Raw genomic sequence first — 21,028 nt, 5'->3', positions numbered from 1 at the left:
TTAATTGCTTGTCCTAATCTTCATGAGTTGCACTTATTTCTTCTGGGACTAAGGACAAGTCTGTAAAATATAATTTAAATCTGGGCTGGTTTATTTGTAATCATTTTGTCTCACCATTCCCCTGGTTGGGGATTGAGGGCAGATTAAGTATGAAACCATTCTACTTCCATTCCTTCTCCTCCTAAGGCTACACATCGTACTTCTGTATCCAATATGGCAGTGATTTCTAGAATCGTAATGACAGCACCACATGCGCCTTTGCAGTCCTTCCTATCTCTCTGTAAGAGTGATTCAGTTCACCCCATTCCCATGTCCTTTCCCAGTAACACTGCAAATGATTTCTCTTTTCATGTTTATCTAATTCTATTCAAAAGCCACTGTTGAATTCAACTCCTCTACTGTGCATTCCAAATCCTAACCAGTCTTGTGTAAAATAGCTTTCCCATGTCACTGCCATTTTCCAACCACCTTAGATTACTTTTCTCTGGCTCTCAACCCCTTTATCAATGTGAATGGTTCATATCCATCCATATTATTTCGTAATAGTTTTTCATGACATTCAACACATTTATCAAATCTTGTCTCAGTCTTCTGTATTTTGAGCAGAACCAACCCTGGATTCTCCAATCCATTCATGAAACTGCTGTCTGTCATCCCTGGAACTAATCTCACCATGTTTTACACATTCTTTAAAATGCTTTTAAGTCCTGCAGTGCCCAGAATTAAGAGACAGTGTACCAGTGGAGATTCTCTAAAACTTCATCATGACTGCCTGTCCGAGAATTTCTCACATTCCCCCAGTTGTAGGTTGAAGGAATGAACCAAAACATTGAAAACAAAAAAGGGTGAACTAATATAGAAGAAAGTTGAAAATGTGTTGCTGGTTAAAGCACAGCAGGTTAGGCAGCATCCAAGGAATAGGAAATTCGACGTTTCGGGCATAAGCCCTTCATCATTCCTGATGAAGGGCTTATGCCCGAAAATTCGAATTTCCTATTCCTTGGATGCTGCCTAACCTGCTGTGCTTTAACCAGCAACACATTTTCAACTGTGATCTCCAGCATCTGCAGACCTCATTTTTTACCCTGATATAGAAGAAACCCTTGTTTAACAATGAGCTTATTGTTTTATCAATGTATACATTATAGCTCTGAATGTCTAGATAGCTATGTCTCCATATCTGGAAAGCACTCAAGTTCGGTAAAGCTGTGAAAAAGAAAAGGTACAGACAGAAAACAAGGTACAACAAGTGGAACTGAGAATATATGTTGAATCTGTCTACATACTCTATTCCCCCAACTCAGAAATCTTCTCTAGCCCTAGACCCTGGATTCTCCAATCCATTCATAAAAATGCAGTCTCCCATTTCTGGAACTAATCTTACCATGTTTTACACATTCTTTAAAATGCTTTCAAGTCCTGCAGTGCCCAGAATTAAGTGACAGTGTACCAGTGGAGGTTCTCTAAAGCTTCATCATGACTGCCCTGTCTGAGAATTTCTCACTTTCCCTGGGTTGGGAATCCAAAATTCCAAGACCACTGACTTCCTCCAAATCTGATCTATGCTGGCCATGCCAATAGCCACTATACTTCTAGCTGCATAGGCCATCAACACTGAACTTCTCTTTCTGAACCTCTCTGCCTCTCTAACTTTCTTTCCCACTTTATGTCTCTCTGTAATACTACCCCATGCAAGCTGTCCTAATAATTCTTTCTTTGGCTCAGTATCAATTTTAAAAAAAAATAGGATTAGGCTCCTGTTCAATGCGTTGCGATATTTCAGTGTATTAAATGCAAGTTGTCGAGATATCAACATCAAAATGGTTTATAACAGCAGCTATTGCTTTCAAATAAATTGCAATCTGTGTTCTTTGAACAGATATTAATCTGTTTCTTACAATATCACAGAAACAGGTTTATATGCATTAATTGCCTTTTATAGCATAGTTTGTTCAACTTACCCTTTTGCAATACAAGGTATATACAGACATTCAACTTGTAAATTAGCTTTTAATCCTTTGACTAATGTTGGTGCCTTGTCTATTCAAATTAGCATAGGTTTAGGTTTTGGGTGCAGTGTTGGAAAATTTGAAAAAAATGGTGAGAGAGAATGAGTACAACAGGAACAGGAAAATGAGGTGCTCTAAACTCTTCACACTTTAGAATTGGAATTTGGGTTACATCAGTAACAAGTTGCTGTCAGTGAGAGGGATTTGTTAAGGCACTCCCTATTGCCACTGTTTATTAAACATTTTACATAGTGTAAGAAACTGTTACACATGCCATTTCTTCGATAGTACACAGTTCTTTTTCATGTAAAAATGCATGCATGTAATAACAGAAACATCTGTCTGAGGAAATAGTTCATGGCAGTTAATTTTAAGTCAGAAGTAGCCCTTGTATAAGTGTTTTGGTTTAATACTTAATATGCTGCAAGGGATTAATTGTAAAGTTACATAATCATCATCATCAAGAACTATTTGCATATATAGTAGACGATGTCCCATTTTAATGGGAAAATCGCGTCGGTGATTATTTAATAATGCTATATTTTAAAAGTCCAAAAGCTCTAAGAACTAGGGAATAAATTGCTTCCAGCCATTCGCATCTTATAGAAAATAGCTGTATCAGTGCTTTTGTCATTAGTAACACTTTATAGGAATAAAGTTTTCTCAACAATTACTACCCTATGTGTCCCTTTACTCAGTAAAAAGGCAGAGCCAAATGTACAGATAGAAGGTCTACAGGCTACAAAATGACTATATTTTGTCAAAATGGATTTGATAGTAAAACTGCATCTGTGACCGAGGTCAACTCGTGTAATACTGTAACTTAAAGGATTTGTCATTTTCTGCATAATTTATACAGTAACTTGCTTTATACGAGGATGCGTGGTTGATCCAACATTGAATTCTTACAAACGCACAGCGTTCGCGTATCTTGTGTAATCAAATTTTCTTTAGCATTCCTAAGGACAAAACACAGCTCTTTGTAGCAATGTTCTTCACTTGTTAACACTGTTTGTCAGGTTAGATGTTCCAACAGATGTGCCTTTTCTTTCAGTTCATTTCATTGAGGAGACATCCCTGTTCAACAGATGTCCTTTCTGGAAAAAAGCATCATCAGTAAAATAGAAGCTGGGAGTAAGTTCAGTTCCAGTAGTCCTGAAACTAGTCAAATGCCCACAACTGGTCTTCCAACTGGAAATTTGTTGGTAGATCCACAGTTACTTTACACTGCGGATACATTGTAGGACTGCTTAGTAATCCAGTGTTGCTAAATGATGATCAAAGGAACAACATCTGTAACTGGCAAATGCCAATAATTAATTACAAGCTCTTAATTGTTGCAAATGTCTAATATTTGCTCTTGCTTCATGGAAGATCATTGTTAGTTGGTCAAAATGGTTACAAATCTGCTGATGTACAAAACTATTACAATGTGTTCACTTGGTCAATGTTCACTTTGAGACAACAGCTTACTGTTTGGAGACTTTAGAGGTGGCAAAATGTCCATAGCTAGCTAATGATTCAGGAATGGACATCAATCCAGTTTAGTAACAGTTCTGGCACATATTAATGTTCCAAGGACAAATGAAGTTCCATGATCCCAAGAGTTCCAATATTGGGTATGGATTCACTTAAGTTTCCAAGCAAGGAGAAATAAAGGTTAATGCTAGTAATAGCTGCCCAAGTGAGAGGGAACATGTGTGTTAGGATGACGGGGCACATTTGGATTGGGGTAAATGCCCGCCGTAGGAGAACTCCAGTATGGTGAGGTTGCTCCAAAGAAGCTAGAAGACGTCACTGGCATAGAGGTGGGATGAGGGGATACAAAGTTCATCTTCTGTGGATGTGCATGATAAGCGGACATGTAGGATAGGTCTGAAGGATACTTATACATAGAAGACTCTGTTGGATGTGGTTGGAGAGCCTGTGCAATGCCATGGAAGTCAAATTTGTATGCATAACGTTTGCCATGAACTTTGGTCATGATGTTTTTGTCGTAATAATAGCGCAGAGCTCTGCTCAGCTTGTCATAGTTCATGTTCGGTTTGCTTTTCCTCTCTCCCCAGCGCCGCGCCACTTCATCTGGATCTGTCATTTTAAACTCGCCATTGGTTCCCTCCCAAGTGATGCAGTTGGCATTGGAACTGTCAGACAACAACTCGAGGAGGAACTGCCAAAGTTGTATTTGTCCACTTCCTGAAAGAAAATGAAAGTTTTGGGGTAAGGCTTTTGCCACTCAGTGATAATATGCAAACAGCAAATTCACACTTTGCAACATTTAAAATATGGACATCAATCAAAACTTTGATTCTATAAGTTACAACCAACAGTTGAATTGAGCCTTACAAAATTGCTACTTAGAGCTGCTATATTCCCACTGCTAACACTCAAGGTATGTTAGGGTAAACCAGCAGAGACCAGTTTGGGATCCTGATCACAGTCTAATGATGGTCCACTTGGCTGATATCAGGCATAGAGGGATTGTCTTATAGGGTCGTAGAGTCATACAGCATGGAAACAGACCCTTCAGGCAAACCAGCCCATGTTGACCATAATTCCAAACTAAACTAATCCCACCTGCCTGCTCCTGGCCCTTATTTCCCCCAAAACCTTTCTTATTCACGTACTTACGCAAATGTCTTGTTGTAATTGTATCCACATCCACCACTTCCTCAGGAAGTTCATTCTACATATAAACCACCCTCTTTGTAAAAGGTTTTCCCCTCATGTCTTTTTAAAATCTCTCTCCTCTCACCTTAAAAATGTGCCTCCTATTCCTGAAGTCCACCATCCAAGGAAAAAGGCACTTACCATTAACCCTATTGAAATTCCTCATGATTTTATAAACTCCTATAAGGCCACCTCTCAGCCTCAAAATCTCCAGTAAAAAAAGACTCAGCCTATCCAGTCCATCTTTATAAGTCAAACCTTACATAATTGGCAATATCCTTGTAAACCTTTTCTAAACACTGTCCAGCTTTATAATATCTTTCCTATAACAGGGTGACCGGAACTGGACACCATACTCCAGAAGAGGCCTCAACAATGTCCTGTACAACCTCAACATGTTTTCCCAATTCCTATACACAGAGGACAGAGCTGGGGAGAGGTTGAGTAGATCCAGGCCTGTACTCATTTTACTATAAAAGAATGAGAGATGATCTTATTGAAATATGTTAAGATTCTCAGGGGGCTTGACAGGGTATATGCAGAAGGGTTGTTTCCCTTGTGGCAGAATCTACAATAGAGGCCATTATCTCAGAATAAAGGGGTCACACATTCAAAACACAGATGAAGAGAAATTTCTTTTCTCAGAGAGTTGCAAATCTGGGGAATTCTTCACAACAGAATGCTGTTGAGGCTGGATCATTCAAGCACATTCAAGGCTGAGATAGACAGCTTACCAATCAGTAAAGGAACTGAGGGTTATGGGTAAAAGGCAGGAAAGTGGAGTCGTGGGTTATCAGGTCAGCTATAATCTCATCAAATTGTGAAGAAGACTCAATGGCTAGAATGGCCTCCTTCTGCTGCTATGTCTTATGATATTGTCTTCCTAATCTACTATTCACAGTTTTCTGCTATGTCAGAACAGAACTTCTCTATAGTAATATCCTGAGTGCAAATATATTAAATATCTACATTCAACTGTCAATGATTTGATGAATTGACTGGAAGAAATAATTATTGGTATAACATGGGGTCGGCAATGGTTTTGTAATTCACAGAATTATGACAACACAGGAGGTCATTTGGTTGCTGACAACAGAGTCAAATCTATCAGTGGATGTGTCAGTCAAGAGCTGTGTCTGAAGAATCTAAAGTGTTTATTAGTTCTGACGTCAATCTGGGTCAGCTGCTGACTTGGCTACCGTAAATTCTGTTGAAACTGAAAAGCTGGACATACGAGCAACATTCATAATTCCACCTCAGAGCAGGCAAAGTACATGTACAAACAATGACATCTTCTGGAAGTCTATCTTTTTTAGCAGATTCTGAAAGGAAACTCTAAAAAAAATCAAAAGACCAACAACCATGTAACTATGTAGCAATAAAAAATAGCAAGGTGATTTGAATTATAAGGAGAATTCCTTGGAATAATGGAGGTACTGATGTGACCAATGAGTGAGGTCATAGGAAGGTGTTTTTGTGTCACTTGTGCAATTTTGGAATTACCTATTGAATAAGGTAAACTTGAATGCATTAACGTGCTGTGCACCCTGTCAGCAACATCACTGTCATTTTGCCTATTTGTGGCATCTAGTGACAGATGGAAAGAAATGTTGGTTCTACACATCAACAAACCGAAGCATCCCAACAATGCAGCATATTGTGAAAAACTGAACAGTGCTGAAACATAATATAGAACATAGAACATAGACAAGTATAGCACAGAACAGATCCTTTGGCCCACAATGTTGTGCCGAGATTTAATCCTAATGTCAAATATAGTAACTTAACCTACGCACCCCTCAACTCACTGCTATCCATGTGCATGTCCGGCAGTCGCTTAAATGTCCCCAATGACTCTACTTCCACCACCACAGCTGGCAACGCATTCCATGCATTCACAACTTTCTGCTTAAAGAACCTACCTCTGGTGTCTCCTTTATACCTTCCTCCTAATATCTTAAAACTATGACTTCTCGTACCAGTCAATCCTGCCCTGGGGAAATGTCTCTGGTTATTGATTGTATCTATTCCACTCATTATTTTGTACACCTCGATCAGGTCTCCTCTCTTCCTCCTTCTCTCCAGAGAGAAAAGTCCGAGCTTATTCAATCTTTCTTCATAAGGCAACCCCTCCAGTCCAGGCAGCATCCTGGTAAACCTTCTTTGCACCCTCTCCAAAGACTCTGTATCTTTCCTATAGTAGGGCGACCAGAACTGGACCCAATATTCCAAGTGTGGTCTCACCAGGGACTTGTAGAGCTGCAGCAAAACCTCATGGCTCTTAAACTTGACACCCCCCCCCCTCCCCCATTAATGAAACCCAAAACACCATATGCTTTCTTTACAACCCTATCGAACTGGGTGGCAACTTTGAAGGATCTATGTACTTGCACATTCAGATCCCTCTGTTCCTCCACACTGCCAAGAATCCTGTCTTTAATCCTATATTCAGCATTTGAGTTCAAACTTCCAAAATGCATCACTTCGCATTTATCCAGGTTGAACTCCATCTGCCATTTCTCAGCCCAGCCCTGCATCCTGTCTATGTCATACTGCAGCCTGCAGTAGCCCTCGATACTATCGACGACACCTCCGACCTTTGTATCATCTGCAAATTTACTAACCCACCCCTCAACCTCCTCATCCAAGTAGTTTATAAAAGCTACAAAGAGCAGAGGCCCAAGAACAGAGCCCTGCGGGATCCCATTCAACACTGACCTCCAGGCAGAATACTTTCCATCTATAACCACTCTCTGCCTTCTGTCTGCCAGCCAATTCTGAATCCAGATTGCCAAATCTCCCTGTATCCCATACTTCCTAATTTTATGAATGAGCCTACCATGGGGAACCCTATTAAATGCCTTGCTGAAGTCCATATACACCACATCCACTGCTCGACTATCATCGACCTGCCTTGATACCTCCTCAAAGAACTCAATAAGATTTGTGAGGCATGACCTTCCCCTCACAAAGCTATGCTGACTGTCTTTAATCACACTATGCTTTGTCAAATAGTCATGAATCCTATCCCTCAGAATTTTTTCCAAAATTTTGCTGATCACAGACGTAAGACTGACTGATCTGTAATTGCCAGGGATTTCCTTATTACCCTTCTTGAAAAGAGGAACAACATTTGCCTCCTTCCAATCCCCCGGTACGACTCCTGTGGAGAGTGAGCAGGCAAATATCCTCACCAGCGGCTTAGCAACCTCCTTTGTTGCTTCCCAGAGCAGCCTTGGATAAATCTGGTCTGGCCCTGGGGACTTAGCAATTTTAATATTTCCAAAATTTCTCGCACATCAACTTCATCAGTCTTGATCTGGTCAAGACTGTATCCCAGCTCCTCTAAGTTTCATTTACAACAAGTTCCCTTTCCTTGATGAAAACTGAAGCAAACAACTTATTTAGGGCTTCCCCTATCTGCTCAGACACCACGCACAAGTTCCCTACACTATCCCTGATCGGCCCTACCTTCTCTTATTCCTCACGTATGAGTAAAATGCCTCTGGGTTCTCCCTAAGCCTTATTGCCAACCCTATTTCATGCCCCCTCCTGGCTCTCCTCAGTCCAATTCTGAGTTCCTTTCTCGCTAGCCTGTTATCCTCTAAAGCTGTGCTAGATCCTTGCTTCCTCCACCTTACGTAAGCTGCCTTCTTCCTTTTGACAAGAAGCTCCTCTGTTCTCACACTTTAAGTGTATAAAACAGATTGACATACTGAACTGTTCAGTGATAAACTGCATCATGTTAAAATGATAGAGCACATTATGTTGAACTGAACCTTTCTAAATTAATGTACCATATAGTAATAACATTAGAGATTGTCTCACATTATGATAAAAAGCACTTTGCTAAAATGCTGTAGCCCACAAAAATACTATACCACACTGGAAAAACTGAAACAGATTAATATATTGTAGCAAACTGGAAAAACTGAACAATAAACTTTCACCTTTCTGATAAACTGAACACTATAATAAAACACGGCACCAAACAATAATAAACAACTTCATTTGAAACATTTTCAACATTGAAGTGTAACAAATAACATACCATACTATTCTATGACAAACTGAGCCAAATTGTGGAACCACACCACAATAAAGTAAAACCTGGAAAATATTGTGATAAACTGCAGTACTCAAATGAACATACTGAACTAAATTTTAAAAATTATTGGATTTTTTGCACACTGTTCTAAACTAACCCACATAATAAATTGTATTACACAATGATAGAATGAATCACATTAATGTGTCTGCAGTAATAAAGTGAACAACTCTAAAACAATGCACCACATTGTCATAAAATTAGGAAATTCACTATAGATGGGATAACTGGCTAAAGGATATCCACTCCTCATGGAAGTAAGGTAAGTGCCGTGTAATCTTTAATAGCACAATGGAATGTGGCTTTTAGATTGGAAGATGATTAATGTTGTCCACACTTGTTAATAGAAAGAGATAAAATGTATTTAATTAACTATAGGCCCATTAATTGGATGTCAGTATTAGGGAAGATATTTAATGGAATCATGCAGGAGGCAAAAGCTGACTATTTAAATTGAGAAAGATATTGTACGATGCCTTCATGACTACAATAAAAGGGAATTTCTGTCACATATCCTTGACTATGGCTTTTGGTGCAGTTTGGAATAAGAATGAAGATTTTTGATATTAGAGGCTATCACCTGTAATCTAGCTCTTACCCTTCCCCTTGCTTCTGACATCAATCCCATCTTCACTCATCTCTGACTTTGGGTCTTTCTGTGATCCTGAGCACTGGGGAGATGTGATGTTCTTGGTCAGATCCATGCCCCCCCAACAAATCACCCTCCCCTCCTGGCACCCTCCCCTGCCACTACAGGAATTGCAAAACCTGTGCCCACATCTCCTCCCTCACCCAAAGGAGCCTTTCTCAAAGTTTTACCTGCACATCCACCAATGTAATTTATTGTATCCGTTGCTTCAGTGCGGTTTCTTCTACACTGGGGAGACTGGACGCCTCCTTGCAGAACACTTCAGGGAACATCTCTGGGACACCCGCACCAGTCAACCCCACCGCCCTGTGGCCCAACATTTCAACTCCCCCTCCCACTCTGCCGAGGACATGCAGGTCCTGGGCCTCCTCCACCGCCACTCCCTCACCACCCGACACCTGGAGGAAGAACACCTCATCTTCCGCCTCAGAACACTTCAACCACAGGGCATCAATGTGGACTCCACCAGTTTCCTCATTTCCCCTCGCTACACTTTACCCCAGTTCCAACCTTCCAGTTCAGCACTGTCCTCATGACCTGTCCTACCTGCCAATCTCCCTTCCTAACTATTCGCTCCACCCTACCCTCTGACCTATTACGTCCATCCTTAACAGCCGATGCTTCCCCTGGCTCCATCCAATGAAGAACAGCAAGCCTTTGATTGTCAAGTAGCTCTCAGTGGGTGGGATACCTATCACCCAAGTCCTTGATCAAAGGAAAGACGGACAGCAGTCAATTAATACCTCGACTGCCAAGTGGTGACCTTCCACTTGCTCTCAAGTCAGTGAGCAAGATGCCTGTCAGCTAACAAAATGCCAGCCACTCTGTCTAGTTTTGAGTCCACATATGATGTGTGATATTCAGGTTTAGTGAAAAAATGTCAAGGAGATTAAAGGATGAATCAGATTGACAGTTTGAAAAATCTTGCTATCAAGATGGACCCAGGGCTGGAACTGTCACCTTGAAAGGTGCTTTAAAAGAGAAACATAAGATGGCAACCTAGTATGTTACACTTGATTTAACTTGCTTCAGTTTATAATAGATAACAGAGTCACAATCCTGTATGGTTTGAACTGTCCACTTGAAAGAAGAGTTAATTTGAAAGAGATTCATTAGATCATGAAACACTAAGTTATATTTACGCTGAGTTGCTAAAGGTTATAACAAACAATTGGGTCACAATCCTCCACCATTTAAGTCTAGACATTGGATAGATATAAGGAGTAGACTTTTTTTGGAGAGTGATGCACCTATAAAAAAAAGCCAGTCAGTTCTGGCAAAAAAAATGTTAATTTCCTTCAAGAAAGGGCAATACCTGTGTCTGGTGAAGATGGAGCTTGAGTACTGCATGACATTAAACAGGGCAAGAGTGATCCCCTGAACTTGTTTCCAAAACAACGTCAGCAAGAAATTATCCAATTAATTTTTATTTAAGTAATATGGCTTTTATTCAGTTTCCTGCATATTTCTAGACCAGTGAGTGAGGTTACATACAGTTACAATTTTTATCCTGTCTAACACTGTAGGTGTGACTCTGCACATATTTAAAATACTGCAATCCGTACTGATAAATTGACCAACTCTAAAATACAATAACACTTTATAAGATACTGAACCACAAATATCACATTGCTGTATAGTATGCAAAGTGCTGCACAATAAATTACTAGATCACATTATGGTTCAGACAAACACCATGCTAAATTTTTGGATCATACTAAATGAACTAAGCTGTAAATAAATATTATCCCACATTAGTACAAATTTAAGGAAAAAACAATGTTATGAATTGACCTGCATTTAAATATTCTACCAAGCTGAACAACAATAACATATGCATTGTAATACACAGAACTGCACTAAAATACTGTACAATATTGTAGTAAACTGAGTTACAACAAAATATTCAGCTACACTGTGATAAACTAATCCACAAAATTCCATATTAGATAGTAATAAGTTCAATAAATTCAAAAAATTACAAAATAAAATATTTTCAAACTGTAATGAGCTAGATGATACTGAAGTACTCAAACCACACTAATGAAAAGAACCACATTAATATACAATACTCTGCAATGTAGTCAGTATGAAATATTGTACCAGACCATACAAAGTAAATAACATAGTGTCTCACTTGAACTAAACCATTCTAAAATAGTTAACTGCAATGCATTAAAAATAAATCATATTAAATCACTGTAGCACAATATAATCAACTTACTAACCAAATAAGTATTGTTTTAATAAATATTAATAAATTTAACTACCATAAATACTGTACCACACTGTAATGAACTGAACAATAAAATAACTGCAATACAATGAAGCACAACAGGACACCAGCACACTGCAAAAACTGCACTATAAAAAATACAGCAACACATTGTAATAATAAACGACAGCATTTCACTGCAATAAACAGCACAATAAAGTACTGTACCACATTTTAATGAACTGAACCATGATAAAATAGGCAACTATTTTGTAATGAACCAAACAAATGCAGTATTACACTGTAATGAACTAAATGATGACAAAATAATCTAACAAGCTGCAATAACCTACTCACATTAAAATATTTCACCACAGCATAATAAACTGAACCACAATGAAATAAACTAAATATTATTCTACCCAGTAATAAATTAAATGGCAGTAATTATTCAACTTCAATATAATAAACATAAATCAAAAATAAAAATCTGTAAAAGAAACTGCAACACCTCAAATCCGAAATAAAGAACTAATTGTGTTTTAAAAGCAAAATGAAAGTGATCTACTACAGCACAGTGCAATAAACTGATGCAGACTAAAATACTGTAACATACTATAATAAGATGACCCAAATAAAAGCTGCTGTATCACATTGTAACAATTGAATCGCAATAGTGCATTGTACCAACTTGTAATAAAATTAAACACAATGAAATACCATGCGACACTGTAATATACTGCACTACAATAGCATACTGTATACCTGAAATAAACTGAATAATACTAAATATTGCAAAGCGCTGAACTATTATAGGACACTGGTATACTGTTAGATTTGAACCACAATAACCTGCTGTACCATATTGTAATGAACTACATCACAATGAAGTACTGTGCCACACATAATCAACAGAATTGCAAAATGCTTCACCAGAAGGTAATAAACTCAACTACTATTGAAAATTTCACCATTGTGTATTGATATTCCTTTACCATGTCATAATCGCAATGACAATTTAAGAAACTGCACCACAAAATACTAAATCACACAAAAATTAATGGAATAATAAAACATTATCTCATAAATAAAACCACAAAATAATGCAAATTACAACAAACTAAATCACAATGGAATACTGAACTCCAAACTATAACAAACAATACAATAAAGTTGTGTACTATATTGATGAAAGTTGGACCAAAAATTAATAATGTATGATATTGTAAAAATAATAGACTGTTATTTTTCAATAAGATACAGTACCACACTTTGATAAACTGAATACAATATTGTATCAAACTTTAATAAAATGAACCACACAAAGGCACTAACCTAAGTTACTGTAACACATTGTAAGCAACTGAACAGATTCTAAGCAACTGAACAGATTGGTCTACCATACTGAATTAAACTGAACCACAATAAAATATCACACTACATTGCAACAAACTGAACTACAATAGGGCATTGTATCACACTGCAATAAATTGCAGCACAAAAATAGTGTAGCTCAGCTATTGGTGGGCGGCACGGTGGCACAGTGGTTAGCACTGCTGCCTCACAGCGCCTGTAGACCCGGGTTCAATTCCCGACTCAGGCGACTGACTGTGTGGAGTTTGCACGTTCTCCCCGTGTCTGCGTGGGTTTCCTCCGGGTGCTCTGGTTTCCTCCCACAGTCCAAAGATGTGCTGGTCAGGTGAATTGGCCAAGCTAAATTGCCCGTAGTGTTAGGTAAGGGGTAATATGTAGGGGTATGGGTGGGTTGCGCTTCGGCGGGTCGGTGTGGACTTGTTGGGCCGAAGGGCCTGTTTCCACACTGTAAGTCTAATCTAATCTAATCTAAAAAGAAATATTGACAATCAGCGAAATAAAGCATCTTACCACAATTTAATAAACGAGCACACAATAATATAGTTCATCACATTTTACTGAACCACAAAAACATTTTGAATGACATGGTAATAAATTGACTCACAATAACAAACTGAACCTCAGTAAAATATTGTACCACTCTATGAAGACAAACACAGAATGAAGTAAGTCCCATTCTGTAATAAATCCAGGGATGTAATCAAATAGTGTAATAATCTGGTCTACAGTAACATATTGCATAGTACTGTAATAAACTGAAGAATGAACCACAGTACCACACTGTAATAGAGCTAAGAGGGGTGGCGGAGACAACAGCATAGTGACAAAGCCATGAGACTAATCATCCAGAGACCCACAATAATAATCCAGGAACATAGACTCAAATCTGACCACAAAAACTGGTGATATTTAAATGCAATAATAATTCTGACTCATAAAGATAACTTCAGCAATGGTGTTGGTGACAATTATTATAACTCTTACAATAATTTGTCTGGCTCATTAATTCCTTAATTCCCTTCTGGACAGGAAATTTACTATCCTTACGTGGTCTGGCCTACAGTTGACTCCAGACCCACATCAATATGGGTGACTCATAGCTGCCCTCAGAAATAGCCACTCAATTCAAAAGCAATTACAGATTGTCAACAATTTGGACCTTGCCAGAAAGGGTTCCATAAATTGATAAATAAAACCTTAAATACACCACAATGAAACAAATGATATTACTTTGCAAAAAATGGATTCTGTATCGCACTTATTGTACCAAATGGTAATAAAGTGAGACACAATAAAATACAGTCAGAGTGATAACATATGCAGTATTAAATGTGTTATTTTTTATTAATTGGTGGAATATAGGCTTCACTGGTTGGAACAACATTTATTATGCCTCCCTTAGTTCCTTTATTAGGCCATTACAGAAGACAACTAAGAGTCAGCTGCATTGCCTTCGGTTTGGAGACATATGTAGGCAGGACTAGGCAAGGATGGGAGATTCCTCTCTGAAAGGACTTTAGTGAATCAAATGGGTCACATGGTTGTCAATAGATTCATGTTTTTAAGTCCAGATTTTTTTAAAAAATTGAACTCAAATTTCGTCTGCCATGGCAGAGTCCAAAACTATGTCCCAATATATTGGTGCTCTGAATTTCTGACATTACCACTGCAATACTTAAACATCATAGAAATTAGAGAAACGATAATTTTCTTTCAGCAAATCCGTGTTACCAGCACATCTGACATGATTCTTTTTTCTTTTTCAGTTCATTGGATATGGGTATTATTATCCAGGCTGATATTAATTATCCATTCCATTGGAATGTGCTGTTGAGCTGACTTCCTAAGCTGCTGCTGATGTAGATACACCACAGCACCAATAAGGAAAGAATTCCAGAATTTTGAATGAGTGACAGTGGAGGAATGGCAATCATTGCAAGTCAATGACCTGCTGCTTGAAGGAGAAATCACAACTAATGGCCTTCCACAAGCATCTATCTTTCTAGATGACAGAGGTTGTCAGTTTGAACGATGCTGTCAAAAGACCATTGGCAACTTTCTGCAGTGCAGACTGTAGATGGAGGACAGTGCACTGTGGTGGAGAGAGTGAATTTCTCAGGTGCTGATCATGATACTAATCTACCAGGATGCCTTGTTCTGAAATGTGAAGAGCCTCTTGTGTGTTTTTGGAGTTTCATTCATCCAAGCAAGTGGAGAGGATTGTGTCACACTCCTGAAGTGTGCCTTGTGGATATGGACAAGTTTTAAAGAGCTCGGAGGTGAATTATTTTTCCCAGAATTCCCAGCATCCGATCTGCTCTTGTGGAACTGAGTAGTTATATGGCTGATCCAATTCTGGTTCTTGGACTGAGGGTTCAATAACCATAATGTCTTTGAACATTGAGGGAAGTTAGTTAGATTCTCTCTTGTAGGAAATTGGTCTCTGCTTGGTATTTTTATGGTAGAATGTTACTTGCTACTTACCAGGACGAGCCTGAACTTTCTCAAAGCCTTACTGTTTGTGAGTCTCAAGACTTGAGTTTAGTCAAACAGGTAGATTTTAAGAAGCATTTTAAAGGAGGAGGGTAGAACTTTTGAAAGGTTTAGAGAGTGAGTCTCAGAGTTTCCTGTTATAGAGATGGAACGTAATGATCAACTTCACTGCGATTAATGAACTACATTAAAATACAAACTATATTCATAAACTACACTATATTAAATAACATACCAATAATGAGGTAAGGTTTTAGTCAGAATGAGGCACAGATTTAAAATAATTGGCAAATAATTCAGATGGAGCACAGAAGTTGTATTTTTATAGCAAGTTGTTTTGATCTGAAATGTTACCCAAAAGAGTGGGAGTAACTTTCAAAAGCAATTATATGCAAATTTGAAGTGGAAATATTTGGCAGGCGACTAAGAAAGATATATATTTATATAGTGCCCTTCACAACTCAAAACATTCCAAATTGCATTATGTCCAAGTAGACATGAATGTAAGAAACATAGCAGTCAACTTGCATGCAGCAAGATTCCATAAACCACAGTGTGATCATGACAAGATTATTTTATTTGAGGGGCAAATACTGGACTGGACATCGGGGAATGATATTCCCATATTTTTCAAAACAACAAGTGAAATCTTTTATGGCACTTTGGAAAGCAGACAGGACTACTTCTTTCTGGATCTCATCCAGAAGACTCCCTCAAGCATTGCATTAAAGGGGAAGGGATGAGTTGGGAAATCAGACAAACTGAGTACCTCCTTCAAATATCCAGAACAAGCAGAAAGGTTATCTCTTGTGTTAAATAATTCAATGATTGTACACAGTGCACTGCATCACACTACAATATATTACTTTCATACTGCCATGTGGTGTAACATACTGCACAGTAATATGTATATAAAGTGCCACATTGAAAAGCTGCACCACAATATAATTCATTACCTGTGCTATTATAAGCAAAATAGATAATAACTCAACACAGTCAGTGGAGCCCGAAATGTCTTTTCAGCTTTCAAGATATGTTGCTCTGCTATTAAGCATCTGTAAAATCACTTTCTCTAAATGTCTTCTACATATGATTGTGAAAAAAAAACTGAGAAATACTGAGGATCATTGTCCCTTTGTTCCTTTGCCAAGTTATGGAATTTTTTGATGTTTTTTTTGACATAAATAGCAGTTCCAAATAGCAGAAAGTAAATACAGCTAATCAGCCTGTGCCTCTAAGTCAATAAACATATGTCCATTGCTCATTGTTTCTGGTGACGTTGCAAATCAGTTTTCTTTTGTTAATTCAGTACAAATAATGAGCACTGGTACACTCCAGCATAGTTCTATATATCTTTCGCAGATAATCGCCCTTTTATCGATTCATCATCTTACCTGGATTGGCTAACCGGCTGCTGGTGGGTCCTAGAATTTGATATGGATCTGAAATACAGAAGCACTCTCCTCAGTATTCACCAGAATGGAAAACTAAATAAAAATGGATTTAAATTAAAAGAACATTCAAATCAAATGTTGGAATTCTACAACAAGCATTTATCTAAATAGAAAGCGTCAGAAAAGTATCAAATTTCCTCTGTTTCAGACCCGCCCTCTAGCTCACGCTGGCCTCTGCCCTTTGTTGTGCAATCACCTCAGAAAATGTACCGGACTGGTAAATGACAATTACACCAGAGAGTCACTGATACTGCCCAGTCAGTTTACTCATCCAGTTTTGGAGCAGATTGCAAGAAGTTTTGAACACCAGATCACCAGACACACATTTGGTTTCCTATTCCAATATATGTTCAGTCTATAGCCCTGTGTGGAACAAATCTGATTTCATATGCACACAGCCAACTCCTCAGTTTTAGATATAAGCAATAAGTTCTTGCTTTATACATCAGCCCATCCAAGGCTAGTGCTATGAAGATTGAAATGTTGGAGTTGAAGTTTAGGCTTAGGGAAAGTGCCCAGGAAAGGTGAAGATCTTTTAGGGATGTGGAAGGAGAGTGAAAATAAAGGAAGAACACTCAATTAGTGTCCTACATTAGTTTACATCTTCTCCCCATTTCTTTCCATTGCTACATTGACAGAACATTCTGCAAGGCCATCACACTCTTTCTTTTACTCTTCACTATTACCTGGTTGGGGTCGAGGTTGTTCTGAGCTTTTATTCACACTTTGCGTTGCTCCAGGAGAAGCTGAAAAAATAGATTCATAAACTAATTCAAAGCATTATGTATAGAAGCACTTCTTTGAACAGAGGATGAGTAACATTTGTCAGGAAGGTTGAAAGTGGTCAGAAAACACGCTTTTTCTGAAAAACAGTTCAATAAATAGGAGACAAAAATAGAAATTTCTGGAAGAGCTCAGCAGGTCTGGCAGCATCTGTGAAGAATTAACATTTTGGTTCAAGTGTCTCTTCCTCAGAACAGACTGTCATAGAATTGGCATTATGGAAGAGAGGAGGGACTGAGGAACCGTTTATCATCCAACCTTTGGAAAACATTCGTTCAAATAGTGTTTTCAGTGCTCATAGTAAAAACTAACCATGCTCTGAAATTTGACAAGCATGTGTTTCTCAACCACTAAGATTTGAAATCAGATAACACACTTTATGGTTCAGAAATTAATGAACTGACACTGGATCTCAGAGCCATATTGATGGAAAAGGACCTGCCATTGATCTGTCTGTGATGGATCATTTGACAATAGAGGAAATGTTCTAATTGGCCTTCAAACATCTTAGGAAAGATGTTGCAAAATTTGCAAGGGTTCAGAAAAGATGTACAAGGATGCTGCCAGGACTGAAGGGTTTGAGCTGTATAGGGTAGGACTATTTTCTCATGAGCATCAGAAGCTGAGGGGTGACCTTATAGGGGTTTATAAAATCATGAGGGGAATGGATATGGTGAGTAGCCAAGGACTTTACCCCAGGGCTGGGGAGTCTAAGAGCAGAAGGCATGGATTTAAGATGAGAGGGTAACAATTTAAAAGGGAACTAAGGGGTAACTTTTTCATGTAGAGGGTGGCACGTATATGGAATGAGCCGCCAGAGGCGTAGGTGGAAGGTGGTACAATTACAACATTTAAAAGGCATCTGGATGGGTAAATGATTAGGAATAGTTTAGAGGGATATGTGCCAAATGCTGGAAAAATGGCACTAGACTAATGTAGGATATCTGGTCAGCCCAGAGGAATTGGAGTGTAGGGTCTGTTTCCGTGCTGTACATCTCTATGACTCTATGATACCGTAACATAAGTGTGTAAGTGTGGACTGGACCACACTTGATTCTAATGTTTCACATAATTAAATATTAAATTGGAGCTCTACTCTTAAAGAATGGTAATTTGGGCAAAATACTTGAGAGCTACTGGCATGGGTGAAATTGCATCCAGTGTAAGCTGTTCTTGGGAGAAAAGAGTAGCAAACGCAGCATCAAAACAATTTGAATGTCAATATATCATCAGCTATCTCAAATATAATTGATCGCAATGAAATACACAGTTAAGAGAAAAAGGAACATAAAAGAGGGCTGATAGAAGAGGACTATAATATGCCAGTGCTCAGTTTGGGAGTATTAAAGGTTGATTGACTCTTATTCATTCAATTCTTATTTTTAAAGTAATTACAGCACTTACTGAAGTTGAAAATGGCTATAAATTGGACAAACTCCTACAGCAATTAAACGAGTTGAAAGTTATTGGTTGAGATTTAATGTCACTGATATTAAATTGGTTTCATTGCCAATTGGTTGGGGAACTGGCAGGAACCTCTAACTACTTCTGAAACCCACTAAATTTTAGTACCTGTGTGGCATTTCACTGACCTAGTGACAGATCCACCCAAGGATTCAGAACCCAGGGGAGGGGAAGATCAATCCCAAAAGCTGCTGGTCAGATGGTCACTCACAGGTGATTGAAGTGAGAAGACAGTCATGTGGGGAAAGCCAATAGACCTTGAGAAATAGAAACAGGATATTGGCCATTCAGCCCCTCAGGTCTGCTCTGCATTGGCTGATCTGACATTCTTCATGTTCACTTTCCCCATAACTCTTGATTTCCATAGTGATCAATAATCTCAGCTTTAAATTACACACAAGGACTCTGCCCTGATGGCTCTTTGTGGCAAGACATTCCAAAGACTTACAACCTGCTGGGAGAAGAAATTCCTCCTCATCTTATCTCCTTTATTCTGACACTGTGCTCCCTGGCCCCCGACACTTCCCTGAGGGGAAACGTCCTTGCAGCATTTACCCCATCAAGCCACTTAAGAATCCTGTGTGCTACAGTGAGATCAACTCTTATTTTGAAACTTCAGTGAATAGAGTCCCACCCTGTTTAGTCTTGGTTCACAATACAATCCATCCATGCCAGGGATCATGCTAGCCAACTTCCTCTGAACTGCCTCCAGAAATGATATCTTTCCTTCAAGCGGGGGACCAAAACTGCTCACAGTCTTCGAGAAGGGGCTTCACCTGCACCTTGTACAGTTGCAGGAAAACTTCCTGACTCTTGAACTGCCAAGCCCCCTGAAAATAAGTGCTGGTGTTAGCCTCCCTCATTATCTGATACATGTATGATAGCTCTCTGTGTATTGTGCCCAAGTACCCCCCAAATCCCACTGTATAGCAGTTTTTGGCAGTTTTTTTCCACTTAAATAATACTCTATTCTTTTGTTCTCCTTTCCAAAATGAAACTTATATTTCCCACACTACACTCTGTTTCCCACACTATACACAGCTCATCAACTTGAGGAGGGACAGGCGATCAGAGGGAAGGACACGAAAGGATCCTGAGTGTGATACATGCCACTTTTCCCAGCACTCAGTGATACATTCCCATAAATAAAGGACTTCTGCCTCCAATGAAGTCACAGGCAAAGGTGACAAGGTTTTCTGGATGCCTTTCAGGAAGAATACAAAAGGCCATGTAGTTCCCATTTAATTCCTGAGCCACCAGTAAGTTCGATGGGTTCAAGGATAATTGGTGCCACGTGTCTCATCTGTAAGTCTAATTGGCCACAATTAAGTAGGCAAGTTGTACACATTAACATGGTCTCTATCCCCTCCTACAGGAACAAGGACGTCCTGCTGCAATTATACAGTTCTGAGGAAGGGTCACCCGACCCAAAACTCTATCTCTGATTTCTCTCTACAGATGCTGCCAGATGTGCTGAGTTTTTCCAGCAATTACAGGGCTTTGGTGAGATCATACTGAGACTATCATGTGTGGTTTGTTCTCCTTAGCTGAGGAAGAATATGCTTGCTATTGTGGGAGTACAGCAAAGGTTCTAGGAGAAAGTGAGGATTGCAGATGCTGGAGATCAGAGCTGAAAAATGTGTTGCTGGAAAAGCGCAGCAGGTCAGGCAGCATCCAAAGAGCAGGAGAATCGACGTTTCGAGCATGAGCCCTTCTTCAGGAATTCCTGAAGAAGGGCTCATGCCCGAAACATCAATTCTCCTGCTCTTTGGATGCTGCCTGACCTGCTGCGCTTTTCCAGCAACACAT

The 21,028-nt window shown here is 39.0% G+C and overlaps 1 protein-coding gene across 6 annotated transcripts in view; it reads right to left on the bottom strand.

The window, feature by feature from the left end:
- Positions 1 to 1,913: 1,913 nt before the first annotated feature.
- fli1 (Fli-1 proto-oncogene, ETS transcription factor) overlaps positions 1,914 to 21,028 on the bottom strand; it is an 83,196-nt gene continuing 64,081 nt past the window's right edge. For all 6 annotated transcript variants that reach the window (XM_060847005.1, XM_060847002.1, XM_060847003.1 and 3 more), the window contains 3 exons: positions 17,659 to 17,718; positions 16,913 to 16,960; positions 1,914 to 4,205 (listed from right to left, as the gene is read on the bottom strand). In XM_060847005.1, coding sequence (XP_060702988.1) covers positions 3,676 to 4,205; positions 16,913 to 16,960; positions 17,659 to 17,718 — 638 coding nt within the window. In that variant the 3' untranslated portion in view covers positions 1,914 to 3,675. The remainder of the gene's footprint in view (positions 4,206 to 16,912; positions 16,961 to 17,658; positions 17,719 to 21,028) is intronic.

Source organism: Hemiscyllium ocellatum, chromosome 29 (assembly GCF_020745735.1).
Source record: "Hemiscyllium ocellatum isolate sHemOce1 chromosome 29, sHemOce1.pat.X.cur, whole genome shotgun sequence".
NCBI classification, from domain to species: Eukaryota; Metazoa; Chordata; class Chondrichthyes; order Orectolobiformes; family Hemiscylliidae; genus Hemiscyllium; species Hemiscyllium ocellatum.
Note: the sequence above shows the minus strand (reverse complement) of the source record. Positions and strands in the feature narration are given on the sequence as shown.